General features: G+C 42.8%; 1 protein-coding gene across 1 annotated transcript in view; it reads right to left on the bottom strand.

Annotated features, from left to right (window-relative positions):
- LOC137791355 (copine-8) overlaps positions 1-16,007 on the bottom strand; it is a 68,259-nt gene that overhangs the window by 12,460 nt on the left and 39,792 nt on the right. The window contains exons 7-13 of the mRNA XM_068586231.1: positions 15,293-15,356; positions 14,388-14,491; positions 13,632-13,736; positions 10,191-10,232; positions 8,312-8,387; positions 5,874-5,927; positions 5,580-5,641 (exon numbers count right to left, since the gene is read on the bottom strand). Coding sequence (XP_068442332.1) covers positions 5,580-5,641; positions 5,874-5,927; positions 8,312-8,387; positions 10,191-10,232; positions 13,632-13,736; positions 14,388-14,491; positions 15,293-15,356 — 507 coding nt within the window. The remainder of the gene's footprint in view (positions 1-5,579; positions 5,642-5,873; positions 5,928-8,311; positions 8,388-10,190; positions 10,233-13,631; positions 13,737-14,387; positions 14,492-15,292; positions 15,357-16,007) is intronic.

Below are 16,007 nucleotides of genomic sequence, written 5' to 3'. Positions count from 1 at the left end.
CAACTCTGAGTGCGATGGGACAGCCAGAGAAACAAGGTGATTTCAGGGACGGAAAATAAAGAGACAAGATAAGGTCTGAGCCGCTCTGCTTTCCTGTACCTGTGATTTACGGCTAGCAAGCAGCTCAAACTGTCACTGATGGTGTTCATAAGATAGGAGATTTAAATGTACATTTTATTTGTATTTATTCTGGCCCTCACGTGACGGCGACATCAGCGCGTCCACCACCTCTACTTTCAGAAAGTATCCGTCTCGATTCTGTTTAGCGTCTCTCGCGTACAGCTGCAGACACCGGGGCGCACGTTTCGCTGTCCAGTGGTTTCCATCAGGCCAAGAATTGGTTACCGATTTCCCAAAATGTTGCCAAAGCCTCTCTCGGCTGAATACTTTTCAAACGTTGAGTGCTTTGGATTCAATTCTGTTAGATTCTTGCTTTACAAAATGATTGTTTGACTCCAACTGGAGAGAAAATTAATATCCAGAGCAGAACACAGGACCCTCTCCAAAAGGTCAACGGCATGCTCAGCATTAATCACACAGGAATGTGAGCGACGCGTCCGTTTAGCGGCGCTTGGGATTGTCACCAGAGATGTGTGTTTATGGATTTCATCCAAACTTTGTCTTTTCAATCATTTTCTTTAAATCTGCTCGTATAAAAATATCTTCTTGTGTTTTTTATCACTAGTATATATATATATATATGTATACAGTGAAATTGCTTGTATTGCCTAATGTTTGTATTATAGCGTCAACCCAATTCCCGTCTCTCTCCTGAACATGAATATTTGTATTACATTATAATAATTTGTGAATCAAAACATTGATGGATTATTTCAAACAACAATTTGCTTATCAGTCAGTTAAAAGTGGTGAATTTTGAATATAATTTGTCTTACTTTTTAATCTTTTTTTAATAAGATTGACATGCTATATGTAGCCGTGTAGCTTGTGCTGCATGCTAGCTGGTCTTGTGTTCTGTGCTGTGTATTACAGGTGTGTGCCACGGGTGGACTACAAGGTTCGTTTCCATGGTAAAGACTATTTTCTTCTACACTGGTTGTGCAGATAACACCAAAAGATGCAGCTGTCTGGCTTGTGGCTAAATAAATACACATTCCTGCACTGAACACACACGAACAGACACAGATTCAAGGGAGCAGCAGGAGGAGATGTGCAGCAAAGCGTCGCCGCACAGCCGTTTCAAAATGTTCTGGCAGGTATGATAAGGATACATGTGGTCGAGCTCCAGGTGATCTGTGAGCTTAGGCTTCCTTAAAAGATACACCTTATCGTGCTGTGTCCTGGAGGTGCAGGGAAACCTATGAGGACACCGTTATCGTGCCATGATGTTTTTTTGTTTTTTTTAATGGCTGCAATCCACCTCTTGGCAAGTTTACCTCAACCTTTGGCTTCAGAAGAAACATTTCTACACACACACATACTCAAAAATCAAGTTTCACCAGTTCGTCTTCACTGGTGGATCTGCACACCAGCATCAACACCATGGGGACAAGTATTCAATTATTTTTGAGCAGGAAAGGGTTTCAGGAAGGAGACACACCTCTACCCAGCAGACAGCTCTGTGAGTAATGTCGGGAAAGTGCCACTGAAGATACCTGCTCACTCTCACTTTCTCTATTACTCCCCATGCAAGTGCATTTCCTGGTATTTATTTAAATGTGTCTTCAATAGAATACACACAGATGTGGTTGAACAATAAATACAGTTTAAAATATGTTTAAAAAAAATACATGGATGCCCATTTTGAATAGTGTGTGTGTTTGAGCCTCAGTGTGTAGTAAGTACAGTATTTAATAATGTGTTTGGGGTGAAAAGGGAATGCTACTTTTACCAGATGTGTTTTCTGTCAGTCATCGCTCTTCCCCTGCTGGTAAAGCATGCAGTGACTCAGCGAGGAGCCAATATTACAAAATACTGCACGGCAGGGGTCAGACTGATGAGGAGGTTGCTCACTACATTCAAATCAGCTTTCCTGCAGACTGAACAGGCTGAACGCTAATGTCTCTCCTAAATCTTCAAAGCAGCTCCAGACTGTAAAGAGATTTCCCTTTTACTGAGGCAGGAACCTCCGGGTCTGAAAAGTGCCTGAACTCAACCTGGATTATCTCTAATGGCCAGCAGGGGGCGACTCGTCTGGTTGCAAAGTCAGATTGAATAGAAGTCTATGAGAAAATGATCCCACTTCTCACTTGATTTATTACTTCAACAAACATTGTAAACATGAGTTTATGTCTCAGTCGCTCGTTCCAAGTCTTCTTCAGTACAGAATAATGTTCATTTGGTAAATGGTTTTATTTAGAGTAAAATACAGCATGAAGCAGGTCTGCTTTAGGGCCGGGCTTTCTTGGGATTGACAGGTTTTGTTTTCCTTTCACAACTGGAACCCTTTAACAGTGTGTTTTCAGTTCATACAAGTTAATTGTAACATTTTATACACCTACAAATGTTTTTTTCCAGCGTTCAGTTGTACTTCAACAGTTGCTCTATGATGACGGCGGGCACAATGTCGAGCTCCAGGCTTCAGATCAGCAGTCCACAAACATCTCTGAGACTAAGTCCACTTCTTATAGACAAGTCTATGCTTTCACTACTGGAGTAAAGATGATAAAGACCATTACTATTACTACTAAAGCCAGATGTGGAAGTATAGTTTGAAAAAACAACAAATTACAGTTTTCCTGTTGTATTTTGCTGTAATCTGAGAATAGCAACATAAAAATGTGCTCGATAGAACCGTTCTACCGTGTTGTAGCCTGTAGTCATACATGATCATCCTTTGATCTTGTGAGCCAAGGAAAATCCTACTTTCATACAAATCATTTTCCATTTTTGAAATTATCGACATCACCATTTAGGGCATAAACTGAAAACCTACATTCTAGTCCTGGCAGCTAGTCTCATATAGGAAAATGTTAATCTTCAAAGTGGGAATGTTCTATTTAAGAAAAGAAAATCTAAAATGTTCACAAGAAGTGTCCTTTCCTGTTACATTGAAGTGCCAGAGGGAAACATATGCATGAGTGCGCTAAGTGGCCTAAAAGCAGCAGAGGTTTTGCAATGTGACCTCTCCTGATAATATGCAGACAGATGTTGCTGGTTGGACAGTGTCCAAATGACCAGAGGAGAGGAGAGATAAACAGCTCATACACCTGCATTAAATCAGATTTGTCTAAACGTTGATTTCGGCAATGCTTGTTAATTTTGCTAAATAAAACCCACAACAAAAAAAGCGCCTTGGTTCTTTTCACAGATTTGATTTTTTTCCAAATCTTTGTCTTGACTCTGACTCCTCGATCTAATGACAACCTCTCAGAATGATTTCAATATCCCAGAGCTCCCTCCTGCTTCTATTCTGGTTTCAATACTCAATTCACAAACCAAAACAAGGGGAAACAATATCTGTCACTGTGAGTGACAGGGCTGCCAACTCAAAATGAAAGATATAGCCTGCAATTCTTCATCTTTATCCTCGTGCTCATGAATAGAGGCCCCTTTGTTGAAATCAATGGGTGGTACTAATGCTTTATCAAAGGGAGTCAAAAGAATAGGAGCAGCGATGCTCTCCAGATTGAGACGGAGCCTTCTCAAATCACTCATTTATGCTAATGCTGAGCATGCTCCTAATTAGCTCCAAATGAACAATTGGGTGATTGGGTTAAAACTGCGAAAAGAGCTGTGAATCGGAAAGAGAAGAGAAGAAGGGAACGGGAGGAGAGCGGGAAAGAGACAGAAGGAAGTGGAACGAGACAACTGGCAAAGTGTCAAAATACCTGAGCAGACAGTCAGGCAAGACTGAGACACACCAGGGACTTCGGGGAAGTGAGAAAGTACCTGGGAGGGGTTGCGGCTGCATGTGCGTGGGCGCGTCCGCCTTCTTTCCCGTGTGCATGTGCCTGTGCACAGATACACAGTCTGTCCTATTATGCAATTGGAGGAAGTGCAACTGGACCATTACAGTCCATTTAGGTTTCAAACAGTGAGACAGCACTTGGCACTTCATTTAGCCACACAAGCGTGTTACGGCGTCCGGCTCGCGCTCCCAAAGCTCTGCTGAAAATGGGGGGGGGGGAGGGTGAGAAAAAATAAATAAAACGTCCCTCTTCCCTGAGAGTTTCAAAGTGCTCTCTGCGGCTGGGAATGCGGTCCGTGCATAGGGAGGCTGAGAAGGACGGGGATTCTCCATTAGCAGTGAGCGGCGGAGCGAGTACACATGTGCCGCGGCACGTGGCGCCTTCACACGCGTGCATCTGGAAGCCCGCTCTCACACATGCGGCCATTCCGCCGCGCTCGGGCCCTAAACGCAAGTTGCTCACACTCGTAAGGCGTAACATGCATTAGCGCACAAACACGAAAAGCCTTCCCGTCCTGCTGCTGGAGATGTACTTCTGCTTCGTGTCCGTTTCAGGAAACATATACAGGAGCTCCATCTAATATCTTAATCCGGCAGACACGCAGAGTGGATTTCCTAATGCGCGTGAGTCAATAGCATATTGATCCGTGTTCTTATCCGCAGATATATTTTCAACTGGCTTCACTAGACTTTACCGTGGGCAGGGTTCAAACAAACACATTTCCTGTATATTACCAGCTCTCGGCTATTGTTTTTCTTCCTGTTCGTCTGTGCAGTCTGTTAACTGCCCTTTTTACAGGCCGCCATGAAATAAATAATTCAGACGATATCACATTGAGATCCGGTCGTATCTTATTCATTGTTGGTGTGAAAATACAAATTACGGCGGCTTTTATACGTAAGCAAAGGCCACTGAACATGGAAATGGTGTTTAATGGTTAGAGCGTGTCAATCAGGAACAATTTCTTTCAAATTGTAAAATGTTTTGATTAAAGGCATTTTCCGAAGTATGAATGCAGAGTGAGATGCATCTGCCAAAAGCTTTGGAGCCCACAGCCTATGACAACAAGCTCAATGTATCACAGCTTAAGGCGGGCTTTACTGGCAAAGTCCTTCCTACGATTGTTGTTGCAAGGAGAAGACAGCGTACCGTAGCAATTGTGTTGGCTCCTTGGATAATCCGCTCGTTTTGCTCGAGCACTTTTTGCCCTTCTGCTCTGAGCTGTGTTTTCGGAGTCCACATCTCCGAGGGCACGAGCTTAAACTTTCAGCGATTTTTAAAAATTTTTTTAACGGATATTTTTTTCTCTCTCTTTTCTGTGAGTCTAACGAAGGCAGAGTGAGTAGGCGAGCATTCACGCGATGCCTAGTTGCACACAGTCAACCCTCCCGAGGAACATACCTCCACAAGCGCATGTGCACACGCCGTGCGCGTGGCATGGCCGAGTGCTGAAACACAACACAAGATCACATCGAGGGTGCACACGCTGCAGTCTGGTATCTCTCACTCTCTCTCTCATTCAAATGTACACTTTCTCATCTGATTCACTCCCACTGTGTGATCATTATCTTTGGCATATTGCAGACACTGAGTCGTGATGGGGTTATTATGGAGACAGGGGCCGGCACACTCAGTATGTCACTTCTCATTAACGGGACTCCAACCCGACCCCCATCCATCAGTGTGACGGCGTGCTCATTGACCTACCCTCCTTTGATGTAGTCCAGGAAGGTGACTTCAATGTCCAACAGGAATGACAGCAGCGTTACCTGGAAGCGATAGGGCCAGAATTAGCTTTGTGTCCATGATAATAGCTTTCGGGTGTTGCCTCTGATGCGACATGCGCTTTCTAATCCTTCCTGATCAGCTCGGTTACAAAATGAAACAGTAGGATGAAAGAAGTCTGGGCCGACGATCGTATGGCATTGCATAATCAAGTGCAGCGCGTGCGGCGATGTGTCAAGGAAAATAATGATTCATGATTGATGGATATTTCCTCACCGTTCCAGAGTTGAGGTATTTTTTCTTTTTCCCTTTCTTCTTTGGATTTATCACCTTGAGAAACACAAGATTCCTTGTTGTTATTTTGACATTTTTTTCCTTCAGCCATTCATTCTTCAACTCAGTCTTTCACACGTCTGGTCACAAGGTGCAGTGTGCAGGGCGATTATACACAAAGTAAAACATACTTAATATAATATTCCACTTTGCCAATAAATCCCCCTAAATGCTACACACAGTTTCTCTAAGCACCAACACAGATTTGGGCTGTTCTGAGGGAAATATCTGTCTCTCCAAAATGCTCCTCAGTGTTCGTCAGTTAGCTGCTAACGTTGTACGCCATTTATTGCCTGGCAGGCAGTGTAGAGTGGGTTTTTAGAGCTTTTCCACTGAAAACAGCGGCCTCCTGCTCAGCAAAGAACTATATATATTACATCAGGGGTACACGTGTTGACACGTATGTCACCGGAGCTCGTCTGTCCCACATGAGGCGTTTGCTGCCTGGTATAACCATGCACCATTCTTTATGTTAAAATGCTAGAATGAGTCGATGGTACTGCGTCCAGCTCAAGCAGAACAGATCACACATTTGATGGCATGGCAACATCAAGAATATTAATATTCTTATAGAGTTCATGTTGCACATTTCACTAAATAACATTATTAGTCTACTACTAATCTCTACGGCAGCCGACACCTGCTAAAACCGCAGCAGTGGAATTTGACTGAGATTTAAACAATGGCCACTCTTACTTCATCTAGTGTGGTAATTTAAGTAATATACGGGATAGTTTGCACACCTCCCTCTTTGAGCAATGCACATACAGCCCAACATGTGCAGACGAGCGGCTGAATCCAGAGGTGGATTAGGGCTCCGGGTGGTGTGACTTCATGAATGTGCAACAGGACACGGAGCGAGTGCACAGCAAACCTGCGTTGGATTAATCGAGATTACGCGTCTAACAAGCTTTAAGGCCCTGTTGTTTTCATGAACAGTTTAGAAAAGAGACACTTGTTCAGGTCGTGGGTCTCTGATGTGCTCATTGTGGGTTTCTGATGTGTTCATTAAAACATACAATCCTTCCTGTTATGCAGGGGCAGCAAGAGACAGAAACAAAACTCCGTTTGAATCCCAAACACTGCAACAGAGCTGTTAAAACAAAGCTTTATGGTCTAATTAAACTGTGCCAAGGTTAAACAGAAAGAGAGGACCTCCGGGAGACAACGAACAAATGTGTGGATTTATGCATTTCTCCTTGCTTCACATTGCAACGCGTACACTCAAGGACAAGTCGGCCTCTGGAGGTGAGGCGCAATGATTGAAACGTGGTTGTAACACAAAAACACAATTACACACCAGCACGCGGCGCAGGGACTTGAGCCAGGTCAGGAAACATGTCAGAAATCACAAAAGGACTTTGTGCGTTTGTGTCTGTGTTGCTATGTGTTTGCTGTTTTTCACATACTTGTCACTGTGCCGTGGTGTGCACCTTTTGTGCGTCTGCACATCTGAGCGCTATTAAGCAAACAGCAGCTGTTTCAAATGACAGTCCCCCGCGTGCTCTCCTCTCAGTGTGGTACTCTGTTAATCAAGAAGTGTTGACTCTTCCTGGGAGCAGATAAGCCACCGATCCATCATAACTGTCTGTCTGTCGGTGTGTGTGTGAGTGCGAGAGTGTGTGTGCATGACGAAGTGAGGATTAGGATTTTGATTGGCATTAACTTAGTCTTATGAGAGCCCCATCTTCCTCATCAGTGATTATGCTGCACACAAAAAATATACAGTATAATATGTTGGATTATGGGAAGGGGGAATATTTCTATCATATAATATGTAGGACATATATTTCTTTATTTCAAATTTCCTGTTTTCAGACTGAAATGTTTCTTCATACACTACAATGGAGGTGAATGAAATTTTGTTTGTGGAAAGCATTTTTAATAAATATATATTGTTGTTATGAACTTAATTTAATCCAATTCTGCTCATAGATCCCTTAAAATGCTACACACTGGACTTATAAGACGCTATTCATGAGGTATTTTGGTATTTTGTCAGTTCACATCCTCTAAAACTGAGTAACAGGATTTTCAATATGTCTTTAGAGCAAAAATTGGTTCAGAACTGAAATGGCAGTTGAGTTTTACCAAATATATCTTCAGGAGAAAAGGTTCCAGATGGAGACCCCAATTACTGTGTGTGTGTGTGTGTGTGTGTGTGTGTGTGTGTGTGTGTGTGTGAGAGAGTGACCTGTCTGTCGACCTGTCCACTGGTCTGGAGAGGAGAATCATTGCTGACTTGAAAACAGGAACACACGTCTGTTTGTGTGTGACACACACACACACACACACACACACACACACACACACACACACACACACACACACACACACACACACACACACACAGTCAAACACACACACACACACACACACACCTCATAGACGTTGAACTGGCTCTGCCCTCTGGATAGCTCTCTGTAGCTGGTGCTGAACTCTCCGATAAAGTCGTGACTGTGGAGAGAAGCGACACAGAGACACAAACAAAAAGAACACATTAAAACAACGATACTGTTTGACGCCATTTTCCACAGCTCATCCTCCAGACCACAATAAAGTGACGATTCCCAACTTATGTAACTTGAAGCAGAGCCATGGTGACGGAGTTTGTCGTTAGTGAATATGAAAGCAACTCAACCAAGAGGGAAGGAGACGGCAAATGCTTTTAAGTTTACGGACAATAGTTAAAACAAACACGAAGGCTCACTTCAACTAAACAGCTTGTCACGAAGAATTGTGAGCCTTTCTGGCACCCATTGAAAAAGCATTGCACTGCATGTCACTTGTGTTCCCGCTATCAGATTGAGAGTGACACTGAATAGATTGCATAAAGAATAGAGATAAAACTCCCTGTTCAACTACAGCTTGACAAATGTCACTCCTCTTTCTTTCTGCCTGACTGTCAGCAGCCAGAATCCAGACTCGTCATTAAGCAGTCGATCTGTGACGATCCTGCACGCAGCCTCCTTACCCACTGAAAACATACACTCATTACGTGTGACTTGGATTAGATTCACAGCGCACAGGAAGCTGACGTGTGTTGGGATGTTAATGCAATCAGGATTAGGAAGTAATAAGGGAATGTATTGCTGCGTATGTATTAGTGATTATTGAGGTTATCGTTTGCATATCAGACGTATATCTGTGCAACAACCTGCAATCTTGTCACCGAACTCAAAGAGACTAATTGCCTGAACGGGTGTTGAGAACTGGAAAGTGTTGGTCCGACTTGTGTTGGTGGAGTTGTTATTTCTATTTATTTTTTCCGAGACAATGAACATGTGATCTGGGGAGTCCACATCACAAGATCAATAGTAAAATGATGTCACGTAGCATTCCAGCTAAAGTTTTTGCCCTCAACGCTGCGTTGTTCTGCCGTAGCCGTCTACACTGGTAACCACCTGACTTCTCTAAGCGAGACATGTCAACAAACAGCAAAAGGTAACAAAATAAATCCTGCTTGATGTCCATAATGTTGTGAGACAGAATAACAATATCAGTGGGAAAAGAAGCAGTTTAAAGTAATTACACTGCAGCTAGTTAAGTGGCTGTAATCCGCTTTCCGCTGCGTTCTCGTCTGATACAGAAACAATTTGAAAAATGGTTGTCCCCATTAGTGACTTAGATACAAAAACATGTTGAGAAACACCAAAGTAACCCTTAAGTATTGATATCACAGATACTACGTCTTGTTTTAAGAACCAATACATCAATTGGTCTCCTGTTAGTTTGCTTCATGGACACATGAACTCTATTCTTTGCTTTTCTGCTGCTGTTACTTGATCCCTGTCAATTAATACGCTCACACAATAACTACATGTTTGTTTCATCATTAAAAACATGATTGTATCTTAACATGTATGTGATTAAGTCAATAACAGAATAGTAAAAACAAAAGTTTTGCAAACCCCTCAAAGCTTGTGAACCTGTGATTATCGCCCTGTTATTACTTGATGTCTGATCAGAACCAACTTTTGTGGTATGGCCCGCCCCCTAAAACACAGCGTCTTTCTGTGCACCAATGAGGTGGCTGTGTGTTTGACGCAGTGCAGTTGTCGGTCTGAACGCAGCGAAGCCTTCGCTTATAAACTTCTGCAGTTAAGTAACAAACGGCAGAGCTGTTGAACCAGACGGAGTCATCGATTGTCCCGAGTGGAAATTATAATATATGTTTACAGCATGTACATTTAAGCCTTTTAATGGTAGTTTAACTACATAAAAAACAATACAAGCATGCAAATAAAAGATAGTAATTACCTGCCATCTCTGTCCCAGTCGTACACCTCGACCTTGATTGCTCTGTTTGGTAGAAGCACAAGATGGGGATCAGATCAAAAAGACACATTTTTATGAGTGTTTCGACTGATATGCATTTGTTTCTATATTTCTTGAGGCATGGCAATGCTTAGTTGCTACAGGCAACATACTCATATTCAAGCAATCTTCTTAATTTCAAAATAAATGTAGATGCTCGTTGCTTTTATCATTGTTGTCACGGGGGCATGAGGAGAAGCTGATTCATTCTGCAGCTTATCTTTATTACAACACTGTCTGTCACTGTATTTGCCTCTGGTAATGGGCTCTCCTCATCTCCAAATACATCTATTTCTGCATCCCATTATAGCTTCCAAGGAAATGTGAAAAAAAAGAAGAATAGCCTGCAAGAGGCAGATATGCTGCGCTATCACTTCATCTCCCAGTATCTTCAACAGGAGGGTCATTTCCGTCTGACAAAAGCAGGAGAGCGATACGTAGAGAGCGAGAGGGCTGAGGCGAAAGGATAAAGGAGCTGAGACTGAATTAAAAGAGAGAGCGAGAGAGCAAAAGGCACAAGAGTGAAAAGGAAAAAGAGAGCAAGGTGAAGTGTGAGAATATATAAATAAAAAGACACCCAAGAGAGACAAAAAACGTGTCTTGGTCACAACCTCAGTCAGATTTGGTTTGTCGTTTTCAACTGCAGAGACGGGTCAAATTAGGCATAAAAGTTTTTGAGCAGTCTGGATGGAGTATTTCATCAATCCTGTATGACTTCTGCACTTATTGTGATTGCTTTAGAGCTCGGCGAGCCTTCTGAAACAAATGGCACCTAATTCAAAACCTGAGGCAAAAGTGCACCTTCGCAGCCTCGACACCTTTTTATAAATGAAAAAGAAGAAGGAGGAACGCAGCATTAATGGGCCTTAGAGCTGCTTGAAGAGATGCACATTATAGAAAAAGAGGCAAGAACGGGCTGGCTGATGGTGATGTGCCCTCCGGGGCTGAATGTGTCTCCTGGTTGGCGTAACGCTTAATGATGTGGGTGTATATGCGTGTGTATTATGGGCGGGGGTCTCATTAAGTCAGTGTTATTCCACATCTCAGTAGGAAACATCCCCTCATCCCCTCTGAGCTTTGATGAGGTGACAGGAAATTGACAACGATTTCACTTGTTGAACTTGTAGTCTTACTGTGTGTGTGTGTGTGTGTGTGTGTGTGTGTGTGTGTGTGTGTGTGTGTGTGTGTGTGTGTGTGTGTGTGAGAGAGAGTGAGAGAACAAACACAGATCTATCAGAAGCCTGGGTGCAGACAGACACAGTTCTCTATTGTTTGCAAGCTTGAGCTTCTTCTTATCTTTTCTCCCAGGCTGCGAAGAGAAAGATTCAATGTGTGTGTGTGTGTGTGTGTGTGTGTGTGTGTGTGTGTGTGTGTGTACACTGTATGTGCAGTCCACTGTGAGCTTCCTGAGTCCCACATTGATAAGACTCCTCTAATAAGCTTATTGGACCAAACTTCAGATCGATGCTGCTGTCTGCTAGCTGCGCTAAGCTAACCCCGCCGCCTGTTAGCCACACAGCCGCTGTCGACACCGAAGATGGACACAAACACATGACGGACACGAGAGAGACGCACTTTTTCCTACTGATGTGTTTTCACACGGGGGCTTTGAGCGACACAAAAACATTTTAAAAGCTGGAAACACAGTTGGAAGTGAAACAGGAGCCACGTGCCAAATTTATTTTAAGATGCAAGATGAACATTATGGTTTTTTCTTTTTTTTATCAGTCCCATATTTTTTGTAGAATCCTATTATTTCCAAGATGTTTCCTGGAAAGGAAATGTTATAATTAAAGGGAACATAGAGACATGGTTCAGTTGATGCATTTTGAATTAGTTAATTCCAATTAGTTGCTAATACAACTGGAGACCTTATTTATACTAACACTATGAATATGAACTTTCAGCTCAGATTTCTTTTTTAATAATAATAATCAACGAATTGCGAAGCCCTTCCCAGGAAAGTGCTTGAAATACATCGGAAATGACTGATTTACTAAGATTACCAAAAATGAGAATTTACGGAGAAGCATGCAGTCGAATTTATTACCATAACTTTTAAATTAGGTTAGATGGTTAGAATGGCAATTCTTAAATACCCCTTGGAGCTCGCAGTGAGAAACCAGGCCATCACCATATCAATAACACTGAGCTCCTGCATCCCAAGCGGTCCCTGGATCAGCACCATGGACAATGGTCTTGACTCTCTCTCAGTGAAGCTGATCTTCTTTATATCTTATGCGCATATATATATATATAAATTCCTTCATTTGGTCAAACACACATTGCAACCGTGTGAAAAAATATTAATTCCATTTAATGCAGTTTCATCTGTTTTTCCTGCCTTCTAACGACCCGCAGAGCGGCCACACAATCACTTCCCTCATTCATACTCGAAAGAGCAATTACGATTACAGGCACATATAGATTGTGTGTGTGTCTGTGTGAGTAGGTCTGGGGGCAGGATGTCATTTGTTGTTGTGGTGTACCGACATAAATGCAGAGAAATGTGTGCAGACTTGCTGAAGAATGCCTTGCACAGCGTCGTATGACATAGAACAAATAGCTCAACAACACGTCTACGCTTTGTTTTAGGGAAAAATATAGCAGAATATTATGCAAATTATTTGCTGAAAGCTCATAAAACTGCCAAACACGATTATATTTCTACGTAACAGCTGAAAACAGATGGATGTAATATATACACCGCTGACACACTGCTGTCAAAATGAATTATTGTATTTTTCTTTTACTACCATGCATGGTAAACAGTAAAAGGCTTTGCATGTGAGTGTGATTGTATGCGCAGTGCCGAGGCTCATTGTGGATACGTCTGTCAGCCTGAGCAGACGTGATCAAGGCAAAAGGTAAAAATGAATGACTATAACCTGTAAATGTAGTCCAGTACCTCCTTTAACATTGTGATATATATATTTTTTTATATAGCATTTTCCACCGGGAGGAGGTTAACCTTCCAAGGAGAACAATATTAAATATACAAGTACTTAGATCTACTTTGAGAGAAATATCTCACAAATTACCAAGCTTTTAAAGTCATAATATTGCAAGACAAGAACTCTGAAAATGATGGATTGCAAAACTGTTGAAACGCCAGCTGTCTGCTTTGCACCAGAAGCAAAGTGGTTCTTTAACCAAAATATGTTATCATTTTCATTAACACGGTTATGCATGGTTTTAGTTTTTTTCCTTCAGTATGACTTTATAATCTCTTATCATTTGTTTTTCTTCCCTACAATGGCCCCAGCATGCTGTCATCGAATACGTCAGCGTATGAAACACCGCAGTGTAATAAACCGTTGGCGTATTACGCTACGCGTAAGCACACCATGCATCACATCTAAAAACCTTTAAAAAAGGACTCACCTGTCGTAATCACCATTGCAAAGAGCCCGAACAGGGATCTTAAAGGCCTGCCATACTGGATTCAAAGTATTCTTCACCACCTCCGTCTTGTGGCAGATGGTAAACCTGCAGAGAGACGAGGAGCGGCAGAGAGAACACAAAAGGGAAAAAAAAGACCAAAGGGAGAAACATAAGATGTGTGGGGAGAGAAGGGCAAATAGAAAATGTAATGGAGTTAAAAACAAACAGAGAGCACCGGTAGAGGGCTGTGGAAGCTGGGCCACTTCCAGGACACACACAAATACACACACAAACACACACTGCAAAGATGTAATTTCATTAGTCCCTTGGCTAGCAGGTGGACTTGGTATCTTGTGCCCTCAGAGCACAAGGTCTTATCTGGCTTGTCACACACTGCAGGAGGATGGAAGAGAGCCCACAGAGCTGGATCCAACACCTCCACGACACACACACACACACACACACACACACACACACACACACACACACACACACCCACACACACACGTATGTGAACATACCGCGGCACTGCACTTGGATGTCTCATGCTTCACCACACACACGCTCACGTCATACACATACATTTTCCACATGCAAGTCCCACACAAGGCTTAAACAGGAGGCATTTAATCTTAGGCAAATCAATGAAACCCATTTCCTTGGGACTCAGGGAAGGATTAAACCCAACATGAAAGGGGGAGAGGGAAATATGGAGGCAGAGTGAATGAGGAAGAGGCGAGGGGGCGGGGGACTCACGTGCCGTCCTCATTGCTCCTGTGGAAGACCAAGAAGGGGTCGGACTTGCCGAAGAAATCCTTTTTGTCCAACTTGTTCCCGCAGAACTGCATCATCACCGATTCCTAACGAGTGGAGGCAGAAAAAGATATTAAAAAAAAACACATTAAACCAGCGGTCGTCCAATTATTTTGTGAACGTCGACGGGTGAACACGGACACATCTGCAGCCCCGTTTTCTCTTTGAACGCAGCACATTTTTGAAGATAGACTGATTTCTGGCTTATTTAGGCAGCTGTGGGTGGAAAAAGTTTGTATCTCTCGCTTCTCTCCAGTTGGTTTCACTGCATGCGACGAATGCAGCCGCAAAATAGTTCAGAAGAAAGTCCTTTTTCTGTGATAATGACAGACTGAATCCAAAAGCTAAAGGTCCTTTTTTTGTCAACTTAAAGGAACGTTCAGCCAAACGATGGCGCCCAAGAAATGATTAAATGTGTGCTGAGGATGAAAAAAATAAGTGAAGCTAGTAAAACATGAATACAGGAGAAGTTTACATGTATTTGATCAACAGCAAAGACCTTTCTCCGTTCTACCAACCTGCGGGGGCTCCAGGTAAAAAGAAAGGAAGCTGTGTATTTATTTGTATGTTTATACATATATATTTATACGTATCTAATATATAGTATATTTACAGTAATATTTGTGACTCGTCTGATAAACGTTTTGCTTTTATTGTGGAGGAACTGGGGCTCCACACGTCCTCCTTTAGATGCTAATTTCTACAGTTCTACGTGTGCAAATTGGAAAAATCATCCCCATAACTTAAAATTACACCATTAACGGAACATGGCGCCAGATATGCAACATTGAAAGCCAACAGCTGCTTTAAAGGTGTTTTTTTTTTAGGAAGTGCACGTTCATCCTCACCCTGCAGTTGTTCAGCTCCTCGGCTTTCACAATGATGGTCCCACATTTCTTCCCCTGAATGCCTCTGTACACAACACACAACACGGCAAAGGGTTAAGACATCACAGTCACATGGTGACCTCCCTCCTACGTCGGTGCTGTTCGAGTGCCAGCTCGAGGCAAAGGTCAGTGGACTTGCTGGAGGAGGAGGAGTCAGCGGCGCATACAGCGCATTTGATAATGACGGGAAGAGTTTGATGCACATCCCAGAGGAGGCTGCCGGCCGGATGGTGACCTGTGTCCCACACGGACCACGTCCGATTATCTGGTTTGGTTATTAAGTGATGCTCAACATTGGCGCTGTATCTTGTTGATCAAAGGATGACAAGACATTTGTCTCATCAGTGTCGTGACTTTTTTTTCAATGATTACAGTTGATTGAACAATTTCATAGATGACAAGGCGAAAGGGATTAAAGATTAAGCCCAGAGCAGATGATCAAGTGCAGAGAACTCACCTTTTAAAAGTGAGAGCACATCATGAAGTGAGACTTAGTGGACAAGTTGGGAGCACAGCCCTGTTTAGAGTCTGGCCAGGAACACACCTCATGGAAAGTTTTACTGCCCCAAAGCATTCAAGATACAAAAGGGACAGTGTCCGTCCGTCTGAGGGAGTGCTTCACTCCGTGAGTGGACCGCTGTGGTAAAGGTTTGGCCTAGGTGATGCGTGTTTATGT

This window comes from Clinocottus analis, unplaced genomic scaffold, assembly GCF_023055335.1.
Source record: "Clinocottus analis isolate CAN_PGR_092001 unplaced genomic scaffold, fCliAna1.0.p SCAF_20, whole genome shotgun sequence".
In the NCBI taxonomy this organism is placed as follows: domain Eukaryota; kingdom Metazoa; phylum Chordata; class Actinopteri; order Perciformes; family Cottidae; genus Clinocottus; species Clinocottus analis.
This window is presented reverse-complemented; position numbering and strand designations above follow the sequence as displayed.